Source organism: Aptenodytes patagonicus, chromosome 5 (assembly GCF_965638725.1).
Source record: "Aptenodytes patagonicus chromosome 5, bAptPat1.pri.cur, whole genome shotgun sequence".
Classification (NCBI taxonomy): domain Eukaryota; kingdom Metazoa; phylum Chordata; class Aves; order Sphenisciformes; family Spheniscidae; genus Aptenodytes; species Aptenodytes patagonicus.
Genome location: NC_134953.1, coordinates 27931473 through 27947605, shown reverse-complemented (window position 1 = coordinate 27947605; position 16133 = coordinate 27931473). Strand labels below are relative to the sequence as shown.

Below are 16133 nucleotides of genomic sequence, written 5' to 3'. Positions count from 1 at the left end.
TCAAAATTTCTCTCTGTGATGTTTGTATATGTACAAATATATAGTTATTGCATGATATTGTAACAATAAATGTGTTTAACTTCTTCTGAAGGTGAGGGTGGTGAGATCATCTCCACCAAGTTCACAGTTCAAAGCCACATTTCAGGAGTCTTACCAGGTCTATAAACGTTACCAGATGGTTATTCACCAGGACCCACCTGATAAACCAACTATAAATCAGGTCAGAAGGCCAAATGAATTTATGCAAAGCTCAGCTTCCCCTCCATTTCATGCGTCGTCTTTCTAGGAGAAACAAATGTGGATTTTATATCCATTGTATATTCAGGAGCATGTAAAATAGTGTATCAAATAAATCAACGTCCTGAAAGTGCAAACTCTTTTGATATCTCTTTGTGAGTGCCACAAATATTTGGTCTTAATTGCAGACAGAAAAGTTAAGGAAGTTACATGGGGATGCTCTTGGGTAAGAGATGGAGAGGATGAGGCTTTTGGAGATAGATATTGTGGACCTTATAAATACAAATCTCATAAAACTAAACCCTGGTAACTAGTCGCATTGGCTTTGGTTTGAATGCTTCCATAAGGAGGAACAAGCATGATCAGGGCCAACATGTGAGTGAAGAATTTATCACACATACAAATTGTTGGTTTAAGGTTCAGAGAAGTTTTATAAACCTCTTCCTTTTCAATTTAAGCCCTTCAAGAAGTAATCAGTGCACTCCATCTAAATTACACGTCGTTACTGCTTCTTGTAATGACCAGGCGGTGTGTAATAGTTAACTGTCAGACATATTACCTCTCTAATACTATAAAGAAAAAAATTCAGGAGTTTGGAGAAAAAGTATATGTAGCAAGAATATGTAATTGCTAAACGGGGGCAATGAGTGATGTGCCATTAAGAAGATTACCTTTTAAAAGTCCTTGAGACTGTACAATGAAAATAAAATTTGTGGTTGATTTGTTAGATAACTTGGTCAAAAAAATAGTTTCAATAAACTGATGCTTTGAAGTGTTCTACTGTTATACAATTTTTATTCTTTAATGAAAGTATCAACAGTCAGTTTAAGCTTAGTGTTAGTTGTCAGATTTCCCCTGTAGGAGGATTTTTTTTATTAATATGTTTAAAGTAGAAAATCGACTTCAGAGGCTTTGAAGTGGATAGGAGATCTTTCACTAGCCTTACCTTCAGAAGCATATTATCTGATTATATGCACTCAAAATAGTATGCCTGTATTTTCCTTGCTCTGAAGGTGAGGTTAGTACCTGTCTCCTTTGAGGACCCCCAGTTCAAATCATCCTTCAACCAATCAGCCACCTTATTTGCCAAGTATCAGATGGCTATACACAAGGATACACCTTCTGACTGTGGCGAAAATGAGGTACAGTTCACTGCATGCACCTTTATGAAAACATTTTTTTTTAACGCACAGTTAAATGATGGGAAATGGTGTCTCTTAGAGTGATTCTAAATATTAAAATATTGGAGTTTCCATTTGGGAGGGAAAGCATTGTGGTTTTTAGCAAGCTTCTGTTGCAGGCTTCAGCCCAGGGGAAACTGAGCTGAAGAGACAGGGATTGTGCACCATCATAACTAAAAAAACTAATGTTAGTAATGAGTTGAGTAGAGCTGCTGTTTGTACATGATTTGTCAAGAGGTCTGGGACTGAGATTTCCACTGGAAATGGGACAATGGTATGGAAGTGCTTTTTTGATGGCAAAAGCATCTTCTGCTTTAAAGCTGTTTGGTACCTTTTCACATTTGTCCTTTATTTTTGTTGTCTCGCTTAATTTAACAGGTGAAGGTTTTCAAAATCTCAGTTTTATTCAGATTTCATTGCTAAGCATACCTCTCAACTAGAACTCACCTTTGGTAGAATTGTGCAAAAATACTGCTAGCTGATTGTCTGAGATTCGATGAAAGTACATTGCATATGAATAAAGCCTGCTTTTAAAATGGTGTTTACAGGATGCTAATCCTAATCTTAGATAAGTAAAAAAAAAAAGAAAAGAAAAAAGTACTCATAGGGTTCTAAGCAAGCAGCAGTTCTCCATTTCTCTGGCAGGTGGCACAACATTTTTCATTAGCAGAATTAATAAAACTGCTACCTCAGATCTGTCATTTCTATCTACTGCAAATGTAAGACTTCAATATTGATCAACTATCTAGTCAGACTTTTCTGTGCTTGAGAGCAATACTTGCAGAAGTGATACCTAGCAAGCTGTGGCTGCTTTACAGGTAGAATAATAGAACCACATAATCATTTTTGGCTTTAGTTCAAAAGAGTGTAAGGAGAGCTTTTTTGTGAGATCTCTGTAATGCTACTGTGGAAAGCCATAAAATTTATTCCACTTTGTTTTGTAAAATAATAGGACTTATAACAATAAGTAGTAGTCTCTGCCCTTTTTATAATTACTGACATAAATTGGTTTAATTATATAAGGTAAAAATTGGAAACATGCCAAGAAAGATTGAGCTATTTACTATATTTGTACCAGCTATTACCTGGCCTGATTAGGGACTTGATTTGTCTGCTATGATGAATGTATTTCAGCCCTAATGCTTAGATATAGCATATATTCCACCATGCTTTTGCTCTGAAGATCTTTTGCTGCAGAGAGGGTGGTAAGAACTTCATATACTTACTTACTCTTTGTTTAAAATTATGGATTTTTTTAATACAGTCATTACATCATGAAGAATCAAGACCAAAATAATGATGGCTGCTTCCAGTTCAGTTCTGAATAGCAATTAGCTCTCAGTTCATCTAATCTCTCTTTGGGTCAGAGTGCATGGTTTGGTGTAGACTTGGGTTTGATGGGCTTAATCACCCATGGAACTTTGTTTTTTAACTGAGGGAGTCTGGGGGAGGAAACCTTATAAAGATGCATTATGGACAGTTCTGGTTTCCACCACCTTAAGGTGTAAAGTCTGTCATGGGAATTGCTGTTGAATGGGAAGGAGATGGATTTCCGTTCATACCGCTAATAGTTTAAAGGATTTTTATCCTCTTTTTCCTTGTTACTTGCCATAGGTGTTTCCCTGCTCTGCCTTTATCTTGTCTCTCGCATCATGTTTGTTCAGGGTTAGTGTAGTAATCCAGAGGAGACATAGATCTTCTCTGAAGCGTCTAGTAAATGTAAAAACTCAGCCTGATGCTGATGGCTTTTAATTTAGGTGCTTCTTTAGGACTAGTAAATTATCTTGTGTGTTCATGTGACTATCTGGCTAAGAAGGTCTTTCTATTCACAGTTATTAGGCACTAAAGCTCTGTCACTTCAATCAAAAGCGTTTTGTATTTGATCCCTGCAGGAAGTAAACTGAAGAATACTTTACACAAAATGTATTTTGATGCATTTGTGCCTTTTTTTTTTTTTTTTTTAAATACTGAATTTGTGTGGGAGGAGAATTATGAGAGTCGCTTTTAAGAATAGAAGATACCAAGTAGGGTAAAACTGATCCAAGTTATTGAGAGGAAGGGTGGAAAATGCTATTTCAAAGACCTGAAACTTTTTCTTCTTCCTGTTTTTCAGACTTTTTAATACATCATACAGACATTATGGAGCCAAGCAGTTCTTTAAGTAAAGGTAGAATGAAATTCTGTCCTATACACAGGGCTTTTTATCAGGGTAGTAACAAGTCTGCTTTGGGCTTTAAACTGGCAAACATCCAGGAATTTTTTTGCTCTAAAAATTAAATTTAGCTTTTAGTCTGTGCAAGCTAATATATCTGTGTATGGTAGGTGAACCTCCTTTTCAGGGAGAGTCCTGCACACTTTTGTGTTTGGAAAGTTTCTAGTTTAGGAAAAATATTTAATTTTATATTTGGCTGAACACTTCATATTCAGAAACCTGCCTATATTTAAATTCAGAATCCGACAAAAATTGTTATGGGACATGTTAACAACTTCTTTCTGGAATATATTCTTAGATTGTTAGCATTACAATATACTGTCTGCCTATATTTGCTGCTAGACTAGTTTAATATTAACCTTATTACATTAAAAGGCAATTTTAGGAATAGATTTAGAATTTTGGTGATTATTTGAAAATAACACTAATGTGGAAAGTTATAAAACAGTTCACAACATTAACAAAAGGTATGTGAACCATGAAGCTGATTATTGCTCAATGAGTGTGAAAGAAGGCCCTCTTTTTGCACCTATGCAATGTCTGTACATCTTTTCGTCAAGATTTTATGTGAGAAAGGGGAATAGATAATTTCCAGGACAGGGAATCCATTGAATACTTGACACCAAAGATTACTTTGAACTTCTGGGCCCTCTCTGGTTAGTGCCACTTTGAGACTAGTGATAACTAGTGTTTCAGTGCCCTTCAAGATGGTGGGTCTTTTTGAATTTTGCCTTTTCCTCCTTACTTTCTCCTCTCCTTCTTCTGCATCTCTGGTGGAGACTGCAGTAGCACTAATAATAGTGTGTGTTCATTAACAAGAATTTAGTTTGAGGTTTTGCTGGGGAGAGTCCTGTGATGGATTTTGATGATGCAGTACTGATTCCTGATTAAGGCAGTAACTTCTGTTTGTTCTAATAAAAAGCAAGGCAGAAATTTCATAGTGGAATAAACTTTTTCCAAGTCCCAGAGTTGGTGTTGCCCCTGCGGTGATGAAACTTGCCTTTTCTATGGAAGCATCATCACAATCTTCAGTGCCACTCTCATTGGCAAGCAGAGAATATGGTAAAGTAGAAGTACAGTTGATATCTGCCAAATAAGTTAATATTCTAGGAACAGTTTTGAGTATCTTGTTGCTTGTGGAATCAAAAATAATTTAGCTTGTGAGTGGAATTTTTTCAAATCTCTGTTTTTATCTTGACATAAAAACTTACAACTATTTTCTGCATAGGCTTTTTAACTATTGATTATCCCCTTTTGTCTTAGTTTGTCTGTATAAATTGAATTTCCCTTGGAAATCTTCTCAACCCTCTCAAAAACCTTTGGTCAGTTGCTACAGGATTTCAGTTTCAAAACTGACCTGGTTGTCTCTGTGCTTTGGAGTGCAGTCAATACTGATGTTACGCAAAGTTGTTGGCACCTAGGAATATTTATGTCAGCATGTTTTTACTGAATTGAATTGGTGTCCTGAGGAAAAACATAGCAAACGATTTTCTAATTAAAGGTTGCTTCATAATACTTGCTCTTAAATAGTGCTGTGGAAGAACTGATTTTTCAGTTTTTCTCTGTGGGAACAAAACCTTAGTATGCTGCTATGTAAATGCATAGTCATCCACTTTTTTAGTAATATATGTACTCTTATCTTAAAAAGAGTTGTTGGAAAAAATCAGAAGAATTAGGGGGAACTTCAACAGATTATTAAGTGGTAAAGTATAAATAGCTTCTGAATGAGGTAAGATACAGTCATGGAAAATAGGTGTATGACTGCGTATTGGACAAGTTTATCCAAGGCTGCTCCTGAATTAGCCAAGTCCTTGAACTGCTCATTTTCTGGAAGCTGTGAAAATGTGCAAGGGGAGAATCTGTTCTAGTGTTTGTCACATTCTATGCATTTCTTCTGGCCATTTATGGAAGTACTGTATATGGACCTTTTTCTCAGGTCCAAGACAGTAGTTCCCTTGTACTGTTCCCAATTTTTTTTTTTTTTTTTTTTTTTTTGCTAAAGTAGTGGAAGACTATAATCCTGTTTAATATGTGGATCTGTGTCTATAGCATACAAAAAGCGACTAATATAATCAATTGCAAGGATTTATTTACATGTCTACAAGTTACTTGTTTGGTTTTTTTCCTGCTTGGATGGTGGTTATATTTGTTTTGTTAAATGAGTCAAGCTGTAATGAAAAAAACTGAAATCATGAAAGCCTGGAAAAACTGAAAAAGGGAGACCTCTATAATGAACAGAGAGGAGATAGTAGGCTGAGCATCCTTTCATTGGGCAGGCGTTGTTTCCCTGTATTGTCAGTGAAAGATCAGCTGAAGCACAAATTATAGAGCTGATCAGCAGATCGAGTGCCATAATTATGCAAACAAATTGTATGAATGGCAGTTTGTCTACTTTTTTCCTTCTTTTTTCATAAGAAATACAATAAATCGTAACATCGCTTTGTCACAATAATTCATGCAGAGAGAAATGGACAAATATGGTTTTGGAGCCAATATTTTTTTTGAAACTGAGTAACTTTTAATAGCATTTGGTTATATTTCTGGGAGAAAATGTGTAGATTAATGTACAGAATAATGATCAGAGAATAAGACAGAAGGGTGAGCTTTTTATGTGTCTTGTGTAATCCCAAGAGGCAGAAATACTTTGATACATCATTGAATCAAGTGCTGGTGCTAGACAGTGCTAGTAGAGGTGGCTTTCTCTACAGACGTACCGCAGTCTGTTATTCTGGTTTTACTTCAAGAAACAGAGAAGAATATGAGAGTGACCAGGTAGTACTTTATACTACTTTATACTTTAGCTTTGTAGAATTACAGTACAGAAATCTGAAAACAAGGTAGAAACAAGATAGAAACAGTAACTAGGTCCGAGGGCATAGGCTGGCTCTTCAGATGAGAACATTGGATTTAAGGAAGCTTAGTAATAGATCTGGCTTGTCTTCTGCTTTGCTAAGAGCAATCCATCTTTGCAAATGTTTTAACTCTTGCTCGGCAGCAAAAATACCTGTGTTTCTATGTAAGAAATGCAGGGAGGGCTTTACAGAATACAAATCACCTGGAAGATGCTATGATCTGACTCTACCCCAGCTTCAGGATGATTGACAAAGTATGTGGAAATATATATGTAAATGTTTCAGAACATTTTGCCACCTACATGTCTTTTGTGTTTTATATGAAGTGTCAAAATGTATTTCTTGGTATTTAAATGATAGATACAGATGTGGAACTGTGTAGCTCTGGAGGCAAAGATTGTAAATTAAATGAATACAGTGAAAACATTTCTTCTTGGCCCTTTCATTCCAAGAAGGATTTTGATCCCAGTGATGTAATCAATGGCTAATTTGGACAGAATAGAGGATATCTCTAGCAGTTCTTCTTAATGAAGTATCATCTCACTAGAGGCATTGCCTTTCTGCTGACCTGTTGTCCTCTTTCAAATGCTTCTTGAAGTCCAGCATAGAAGCTGTCAGCATATTTTTTTATATATATATACACACACATATACACTTGTATAAAAGCTGTCAGCTAGTTTAGTTCTTTAGCTGTATTCAGTTCTTGTGCTGAAAAAATTAGTGCTTATAATTCCAAAATGAGTTTTACATATAACATGTTGTCAAGTAAAAATTTGAAATTAAGCATTTTTTCTTCCTGCCTCTTCTCTAGTGTACTTAATGATTTATTTGGGTGGTTTAAAACATTAATGTGATATTTAGGCTTTAAATCTTTTTACAGTAGTCTTTGTCTTTAAGAAATAGAGCTGAAGTGTAACCGGAAAAAAGCTATGTGGCAGCTACACAAGTTAGAAAACATTTCCATAAAAGATCATAAAAATTCTACAGTAGTTTCCAGAAAGAGTCACAGTGAACAGTTTATTGCTGTTTAGACCTTCTGAAGCAAACGTTTTATTTAACTTTTCATCAGTGTTTTATAATGACAAACTGGTAGAAAAATAGCATGTGTCTCCGTTCCCTCTGCAAAGCTAGCTAGACACTCTCTTTGCTTTGTGCTTAACTAAATGTTTATCTTGGAAGAAAAGAATTTCACAACACACAAAAGATACGCTGTTTGAAAAGGTGCAAAAAAATTACTGACATAGGTATAGTGGTTTTTTTCTTTTCTTTCCCAGTTTTTTTTAATTGCCTCCCAGAAATCCACTTGAACTAATATAGAAGACTGAGTAAGTAGTCTGGGAAATGCCAAGGAGCACGTTCTGATCAGTTTAAAAGCTGCTATCAGCAGCCGGTTGCAAACTTTTAGGGGTCTCTAACCTAGTTTCCCCTTTTTTTATCTTCTAGTGAAAGAATGCTTTAAAAAAAAAAAAAAAAATCAATAGCCTTTGTGGTTATTTTTAACCTTCTCTAGCTTGCCTTGGCAGCCATACGTTTCTACAATGCTCTTGAATTCGTTCTTTTATCATTTTGGTTGATGGCAGTGCTAATCTGATGGTTGGCTTTCCGTGGTCGGCTGCTGCTGTGGCAGAACGTCTCACTGCAATGAGCTTGTGTTTCACATCTCTGATAACGCTGCCTTAAAGACTTACAACTGGTACTTCTGTATCAGCCTGATTCCTTCTGTTTACTTGCATGGCCCTCGTGACTGTAGTGCTGTGGATTCATGGATTTTATTCTTGAAATGCCTATAAGAGCCTAAGAATTTAGGCATCCAGATGATTAACCAACTTGTCTATAGTCATATTGTTTCAGTTCAGATTGTTTTTGCATAACAGTTTACAATGTTTTTCCTGATTTTTGACAGTTTTCTATATAAATCCATACAAAATTAGAAAAAAAACACTTTAGTGTAAGACTGACAGATCTCCATTATTTTGAGAGTAAGTTTCTTCTGAGCAGACAAAGCCACCGTGACTTTTGTCACTCTATAAGGGAATTGAAATTGTAATTCTGAAATGTATGTTCTGTCGCATCAGCAATTACTTCTATTTCATTAGTCCGATTCTTGTACTGAAAACTACATTTGAGACATGCATTTAAACTTTAAATCCTCTCTTTCCTTATGTACTATGTTTTGAAGGCTCTTTCTTCACCTTCGGGTCTGTGGGTATCTCTGAAACTGTATTTGGTTAGCATTCCTATATTTTTGTAAGTCACTGTTGAAAATGCTAAATAGAGCCAGCCGCAGAATAAGTCTTTGATTCCTCTGCTGACTTAGCTCTAGTATATTGCCCGTTTCAAGGATAGGAGGATAGCTTGGCACCATCTTCCTTTGTAAACATGCTCCGTTTTATCCCATTTTCCTGATTTTTACAGAAAGTTACAGAGTTTTGTTCATTTTTCAGCTTAATTTCAATCTGTTTTCCTAGATAGTGTCTTTTTATTGTTTTTTTTTTTTGAGGGGGTCATTTAATAGCTGCTTCTAGCCTTACTGAAAGCTTGACTTTTTATTGTTTGGTTTTTACTTTTTTCACTCCACAACTTTATGGTTAATGTTGATTCTAGTCTGTTTTGGCTAGAGAAGATTATTTCAATTAAAATATGGCAGCCCAATGCACAAAATAAATCGTAACACATTTCCTAGGACAATGTGGGCTTATGACTACAGACCAAGTTCTTTAAAAAGTAAACTGCCTTAGAAACAGTTTTTGTTGATGAACAAGGAAGGGTTAATATCTGAGAGCAAAAACCTATTTATTCTTAACCTGTGGGAAGTGCCAATGTCTTGAAAGTAATAGAGCTCAAAAGGGGGACATCGCTCCTTTCGTTGGTGGTGGCAGGATGTCCTGCACACTCATGCAGGGTTTGCATGAAGCCAAGAGGAGCTGGATGAAACAGGAAAAGAGTTTGACTTGGAAAGGAGCTTCTAGAGAACCAAAACCCAAGAAACCTCTCTCCTCTCTACAAGGATCCTAGCTCTTCGTTTCCCTGCATATGTAAGATACCTAACGATTGCCCTACGTGAGGAGGAAAAAAACTTTATAAAATGAATATATAGGGAAGATGCCAGGAGCCCTCTAGAAAGAATGCCATCTCTTCATGGCTAGTTTCTGTTAGTGGGTGCACTAAGATTCGTTTGGCCACTTTTAGTTCCAAAGATGGGGAAGATGTTGGTCTTGGAAACAGGGAAGAGAGAATAAACTTGCTTGGTACACATGAAGGTGATACACTGGAACTGTAGGTTGTATGACTTGTATTCTGTATGGAAACTCATAACATTATTTTTTATTTTATTATGAGCCTGTCACCTTTATGAAAAACAAAACCAAAAAACAACCAACACCTTGGTTTATTTTAATCCCATTCAGAGATTAGATTTAAAAAAAAAAAAAGTCCCGTATCCATTCCTCACCCTTCCTTTACTCAAAGGAAAAGGGCAAATACTCAGTTTTCCTTGACAGTGAATTGCAAATATGAGCAAACTCTAATACTGTCAAAGGGAAAATTATAAATGAACACCTTTCTGTGATATCTTCGCACTGAAGATCTCAGATAATTTTGCAGTTGCCGGTGATGACAGTTCAAAGCTTTTTTTTCCTGAGAAGGCTATGATGTCATTGTGTGACACCAGTAACCCTTGTTTTCAGAAAGTTACTGAGCTACCCGGTGAAACCCGTTCCTGTTTAGCATCCAAAGCACCTGAATATCTTCCCCCACTTGTAAAAGGAAGCAGGTGTTAACACTCTAGTTTTATTACAGCTTTTTAAAGCTGTGCATGTGCTTTTACTTGAGCAAGTAGCTTTGGGTTGGATCAAACTTTCCTTTTATTTTTCTGCCTTTTTTCCTCCCTTTGATTTAATTCTCAGTGATGCATTCATCTCTTAGTTTTATTAATTATGTTTGAACTTATTTCCTGTTGTCCTGTTGATTCTTTCTGGCAAGTGTAATTAGTTTGCACCAAAGAAAGAGTGTTGTGGATTTCATGTATGTGTTATATAGTTTTTAAAAACCTAAAGTTTATGTAATTCAGTTTTAAATTAAAATTAGAAAAGCGTGACTTTGTGAAAGGAATTTTAATTGTGCTTGTGTGACAGATTGAGTTATTTTACATGCAATACCAGCTTTTAACTGTATTTCATGGTTTATTGAATCATTTTTGAATTGTGTTCATAATAATCTTGCAGTATTAAATGAGTTTCTTAATTTAGAAAGTGAATCTTACTTTTACTTCTGTTTAAATAAATGTATAGACTAGATATATTCCTGGGATATGATGAAAGTGCTGTGGATTTGGGCGTGGGAGGGGAGGGTAAGGGTTGAGAAGATAACAGCACAGGTCAGTGGATCTAAAGTATTTAATAAATTCTCCAGCTCTATGTGTCAATTAAGTTCTTCCTTAAAAAAAAGAAAACAAAAAAATCCACAACAAACCCACAGCAAAAAATTGTTGGGTTTTGGGGTAATTGTTTCTTAATCGACTTCTAGAAAAGATTCACAGCCTTCTGAAGTTTTCTAGGACTTGATTAAGAAAATTGTCTAACCTGAGAACTTTAGCAAGTATCAACAGGTGAAATAATATCTAACAAGAATTGCAATGTTTTTTTTCCCCTAAAGATTGTGATACAAATTCAAGTGCAGTTAAGAATTTTTTTTTCTAGCCAGCAGTGTAGATAGTTGTAACAGTATATACTCCCTGGCAAGCAGCAGTTATGCTCAGGTACACTTAAAAAGTCTCCCGTCACCCCCAAAGCCAAGGGATTGTACAGCAGAGCCTGGAGAATGGATAAAACTATTTGAAAAGTGTCATTGGCTCAGTTTTCTCACCCATAGGGTTTAACTTGCACTATAAAGCTAAAGTTACAGATTAAGAACTATTGGGGGTCTTCTGACATGAAAATTAATAACACATGGTTTATTTTTTCTGAAGCCTGCACATTCTAAAATCACTGGCTGTAAGGACTGATGCACTCGCAGTGTAGGAATTTGCAACTCTTTTTTTTTTATGGGTACATAACTCAATAATTCAAATTTTGCATTACTTTTTTTTTTCTCTTTAAGTATTATTTGGGGTTTTTTTCTCTTGTTCTCTCTCATTATCCACCAAATCAATAAAAAAATCTAGAATTTAATTAAGATATCGCAGTCATTTGTTTTTCTAAACTCTGAGTAATTTAGAGTGGTGGTGACTAGATCTGAAATGGTTAATTATAGAAAATGCACAATCCCCTGTCTTCACCAGCACCTCATAGAAATTCAGTGTTCTTCCGTAAAGTCTGTGTCCAAAGGTTTACCATTCATCCATAGGATCAGCTGCTGCTATGTGTTTGAGGGGAAATGCAACTTCTGCAAAGTCTTGATTCTTTTAGCATCAACAGATGCACTTTCTTAGAGACACAGTTTTAGGGAAGGTTAAGGTCGTGTTCACTTAGAGCTTCAATGAGAATGGTCCAGTTAATGTTTGCAGATCGAGAGAGATATATATATCTCTCTCTACCAGAGGCTGTGTTTTTATTTCTAAAATGTGCTTTATAGCACCTTCTGACGAAAAGAGAAAGTTTTAATTACTTAGGCTGTATATGGAACTCCGTCCTAAGTCAGCACCTTACAATATTGGCACTTCTTATTGTTGCCTTCCTTCCTCTCCTCCCCTTCCCTGGGAAAAATGGGATGACTGACAAGTAATCACCCCATTTTTTGTATTCCTGTTTAAATAGAATAATCTTCTTTAATTAATCTCAAATTCATAGAATTCTTGACAACAAAATCTCGACAACAATCAGGTTTTTGTGGGTGTGTCTATATATTCTTTTTACCAAACTCTTACTTAAAAGTTCCTATTTACTGTTTCTTTGTAGTTTGCGAACTGCTGCCTTATTAAATCATCCAGCTATTACAAGAGGAGGAATTAAACTGCGTAACACATACTAGCTTTTTAACAAAGGAGTGTTTTGGGTTAAATACATACCAGAAATTTGTAACATGTTTAATGTGGAATCCACCAATAAGGAAGTATTAGTATCAAGTAAATAAGAGGTGGTAAATAAATAACTATTATATTTTATTACTCAAAATCTTGAACAAGCTCCAGATCATTAAAACCTTGCCTTTTTGATTGATTATCTGCAGCACATCATTTTGTATTGAGTAAAGAATTGAGTTTTGAAAATGCTTGCACTTTCAGGAAGTTGATTGATTTTTTTTTTTTTTCCTTCTTCCTCTTCTTTATACTTAAACCAGGCTTGCTTATGATTTTGAATGTAAATAGACTTAATCAATTTATATTAAGAGGTATGAGGGCCCTAACCCCCTTGCTTTAGTGATGGGGCAGGTACCAATGGAACAGTGGGAAAAGACTCCCTGTTGCAGGCAGTCACAGAGAAGGGTAATGTGTAATTTAGAATTAAAGACACCAGAAACAGACCTGTATTACAAGGTGATAATTCTCTCGCATCACATTTTTTAAAAATCTTCTTCTATTTTATGGAAAGGAAGTACTTCGGGTGGTTAATTATTATATCTATTTGTACTTCTAAACAAAATAGAAAGTGGGAGATAGTTTATGGAAATTTGGGTTTAACTTTTAAAATCTGATGGCGTTTTTAAAATATATGGTTTTGAAAGAGTTTATTTGTCTGACTGTTAACGTATCCTGAAGTATTGCTAATATTTTTCTTGGTTTTCTGCTTTGCATATTTGGACCGTCTTCTTGGGCACATATTTCTGATGAACCTACCTCGATGCAGTTCACACGATTCCTCTGTGATTCTCCTCTGGAGGTATGTATTCATTCTAGATGCAAGTTTTGAAATGAATGTATTCTTTCCTCTTCACTCTCTGTAGACAGCAACCCATTATGGTATAGGTGGTATAGGTGGGTGTCACAATACTTGTATCATCACTGACTGGTAAGGAAGATGGCACTGTGTTTTCAAAGGAGTCAGAGGACTCTCTTGCTGGATAATAAGCTACCACTGAATTTCATATCACTGCATTAGGAAACAGTAGCAGAAAGTGCTGTGTCTTTTCTGTTCTTGATTTATTTCTATGAAAGAAAAAAAATGTATTACTAAATAACTTACTGAACTGGTATGTGACTGCAATCAGTTAAAAGTTTAGGAGAGGTGCTGTTGCTTCATTTCAAGTAAGCAAACTGCTGCGGATTTCTTGCACTGTCTTTCTTGTTAGTCTTAAAGAGTTAAGTACCGCATGACTGTAATGAAATTGTCAGGTTATAGTAATTACGCTAGTAATTTGATATGTTGCAGTTTGAATGAATCCATGTGTGGAGAGTTTGTTGGTTTTCTCTGCTGAGTCCACTGGCCTTTACATTCCTGAAAGCTGAAGAGTAATAGAGCTCATTAGACTTTATAGGAAAAGAGCTTTTATCACCTCGTCAACTCAGGCAGCAGACTGCCATTATATTCTTAATTTTGTGTGGCTACGTAGATGTTGATGCACACTTCCCTGCCAGGTTTATACCGGTATTGTTTCTTACAGACACTTTTTATTGACATTTTGAAGCTTGAATTAAATTTTGTGTGGCACCACTACAGATGTCTTCAATTAGATGAAGTTAAATAAAAGGGGTTGTATATCAGAGGCCAAGAGATTCTTGAAATTCTTTATTCTGAAACAGTTGCCACAAGCAAGTCTAGTAGTATGTAGTCTGTTTACTCTTTTGAACAAAAAAAATTTAAAATCAAATTTAAACCTTACATGATTTCAATTTGTAATTTTTTGAATTTTTAATATTGTTATTAGCTGCAAATAGTATGAACACCCAAACTCTTCCTGTCTTTTTTTTATTTCCTCATTTTATTACTCTGTTTAGTTTCAGTTTTGGCTATGGGCTCTGGCACAAAAAATGAATAGTTTAAAAAATGATACAGTCTGTAGTAGCAGAAAACTAGGCAATTTTCTAGCAGTAAACAGGATAATGTAGAGAGAACTGTTTGGGGTTTTTTATTCATCCTTTCGTCTTAAAAGCTACATTTAAACATTTGCCATTTTACCACTTCACATGTGCAAATACTACCTTCTTTGGAGAGGTAAGGTTGTAATGGTTCAGTATAGGAGAACTGCACGGAGGGAGTCTTAACCAAAAACCGGTGTGGCCTGGTACCATGTTGCTGCTAAAGTGAGAGTGTTTATGGAAGAAGGGCGCGGGGAAAATCTTAACTGCTCAGGCTGGATTCCTAGGTTTTGGTGCTCAGTGAATTGGGGGGGGTGTTCTGGGCCAGTGGTTGTGTCGGCATCATTAATAGTCATCTCTGTGTTTGTCCTTCCTGAGTTGTTCCATGTCGTCTTGATACAACAGTTGGAACGAGCCTCAGTACTCAGATGTGCCATGGAATTATGCAGTCGAATGATGATTTTTTGGGGGTTTTTGTTTTGTTTTCAAATCCTTCTCTAATTGCTCTTTAGTCTTTTTCCATTTTGACTGATGCTAAGCATTAAATCAATGATTTCATAAAACTGCTCTCAAAAGCATCTTTTTGAGTGAATTGCTAATTTATACCCATTGTTTTAGATGTGTATATAGCAATATTTTTTTCCCCATGCATTTATGTTCCATGCATTTATGAACATTTGATATTTCCTCTGCCTTTTTTAATCACTCGGTGTTATGGGATCTTTCTGTAGCTCTTTATACTCAGCTCTTGTTTAGCCATCCTGAATACTTTTAAATTATCAGCTCAGTTTGCTGCAACATTGTTCAGTCTTTGGTGATTCACATACCAGTATGGAGAACAGAATATATCCAGCATGATGGAAAGTGAGCTGCTTTCCATTATGTAAATGATCATTTGTTCTCACTTTGTTTGCTTTTATCCATATTGAGATGTTTCTGAATCCTAAAGAACTGAAAGGCATTTGTGAATCTACATCTTTGCTCTTTGAAAAGCACATCAGCTTCTGCTCCACATTATTTTGTTTATTGATGTGTGTTAATTTTTAGGAGATGTAATAACAAATGATACGGTTACAGGTCTGGAATTCCCAGGATCACCTTCTGTAGAATGTCATATTTCAGTCACATTCAATACACTGCTCAGGTCTAAATCAAAACTCAGTTCATTTGGAGGTCTTAGCAAATTGTTGTTTTCATATTTTTTTTTTTTTTTCCTTACAGTGGTGTAGACATTGCCATGATGTCTACGTGGTGATACTCCAATAGCAAGAGACTTTAAATCCCTCGTACCTTCACAGCTTCACAAATCTTTTTAGCATTTTAAGCTTACTGTCACTGTCCTGATTAAATAGTTGACAGTATAGCTCAAATACTATACTTTTCCAATAAAGTACAGAAGTTAGCTCTGTAGACAGTGTCTTAACGTTTTGATGCAGTGAGTTGATTTACTTTGTTTTGATACAGCATCACAGAATTGTTCAGGTTGGAAGGGACCTCTTGAGATCACCTAGTCCAACCCCCCTGCTCGAGCAGGGTCAGCTAGAGCAGGTTGTCCAGGACCATGGGTTTTGAATATCTCCAAGGATGGAACTCCACAGGCTTTCTGGCCAGCCTGTGCCATTGTTTGATGACCTTCTCAGTTAAAACCTGTTTCCTTCTGTTCAGATTGAATTTCACGTGTTTTAATTTGCATGCATTGC

General features: G+C 35.8%; 1 protein-coding gene across 9 annotated transcripts in view; it reads left to right on the top strand.

The window, feature by feature from the left end:
- ATE1 (arginyltransferase 1) overlaps positions 1 to 16133 on the top strand; it is an 88030-nt gene that overhangs the window by 12514 nt on the left and 59383 nt on the right. For 6 of the 9 annotated variants that reach the window (XM_076339157.1, XM_076339156.1, XM_076339152.1 and 3 more), the window contains exons 7-8: positions 1251 to 1379; positions 13265 to 13297. In XM_076339157.1, coding sequence (XP_076195272.1) covers positions 1251 to 1379; positions 13265 to 13297 — 162 coding nt within the window. Of the gene's footprint in view, positions 1 to 91; positions 221 to 1250; positions 1380 to 13264; positions 13298 to 16133 lie in introns of all 9 variants that reach the window. The other 3 variants (XM_076339159.1, XM_076339153.1, XM_076339151.1) reach the window with 1 other exon arrangement.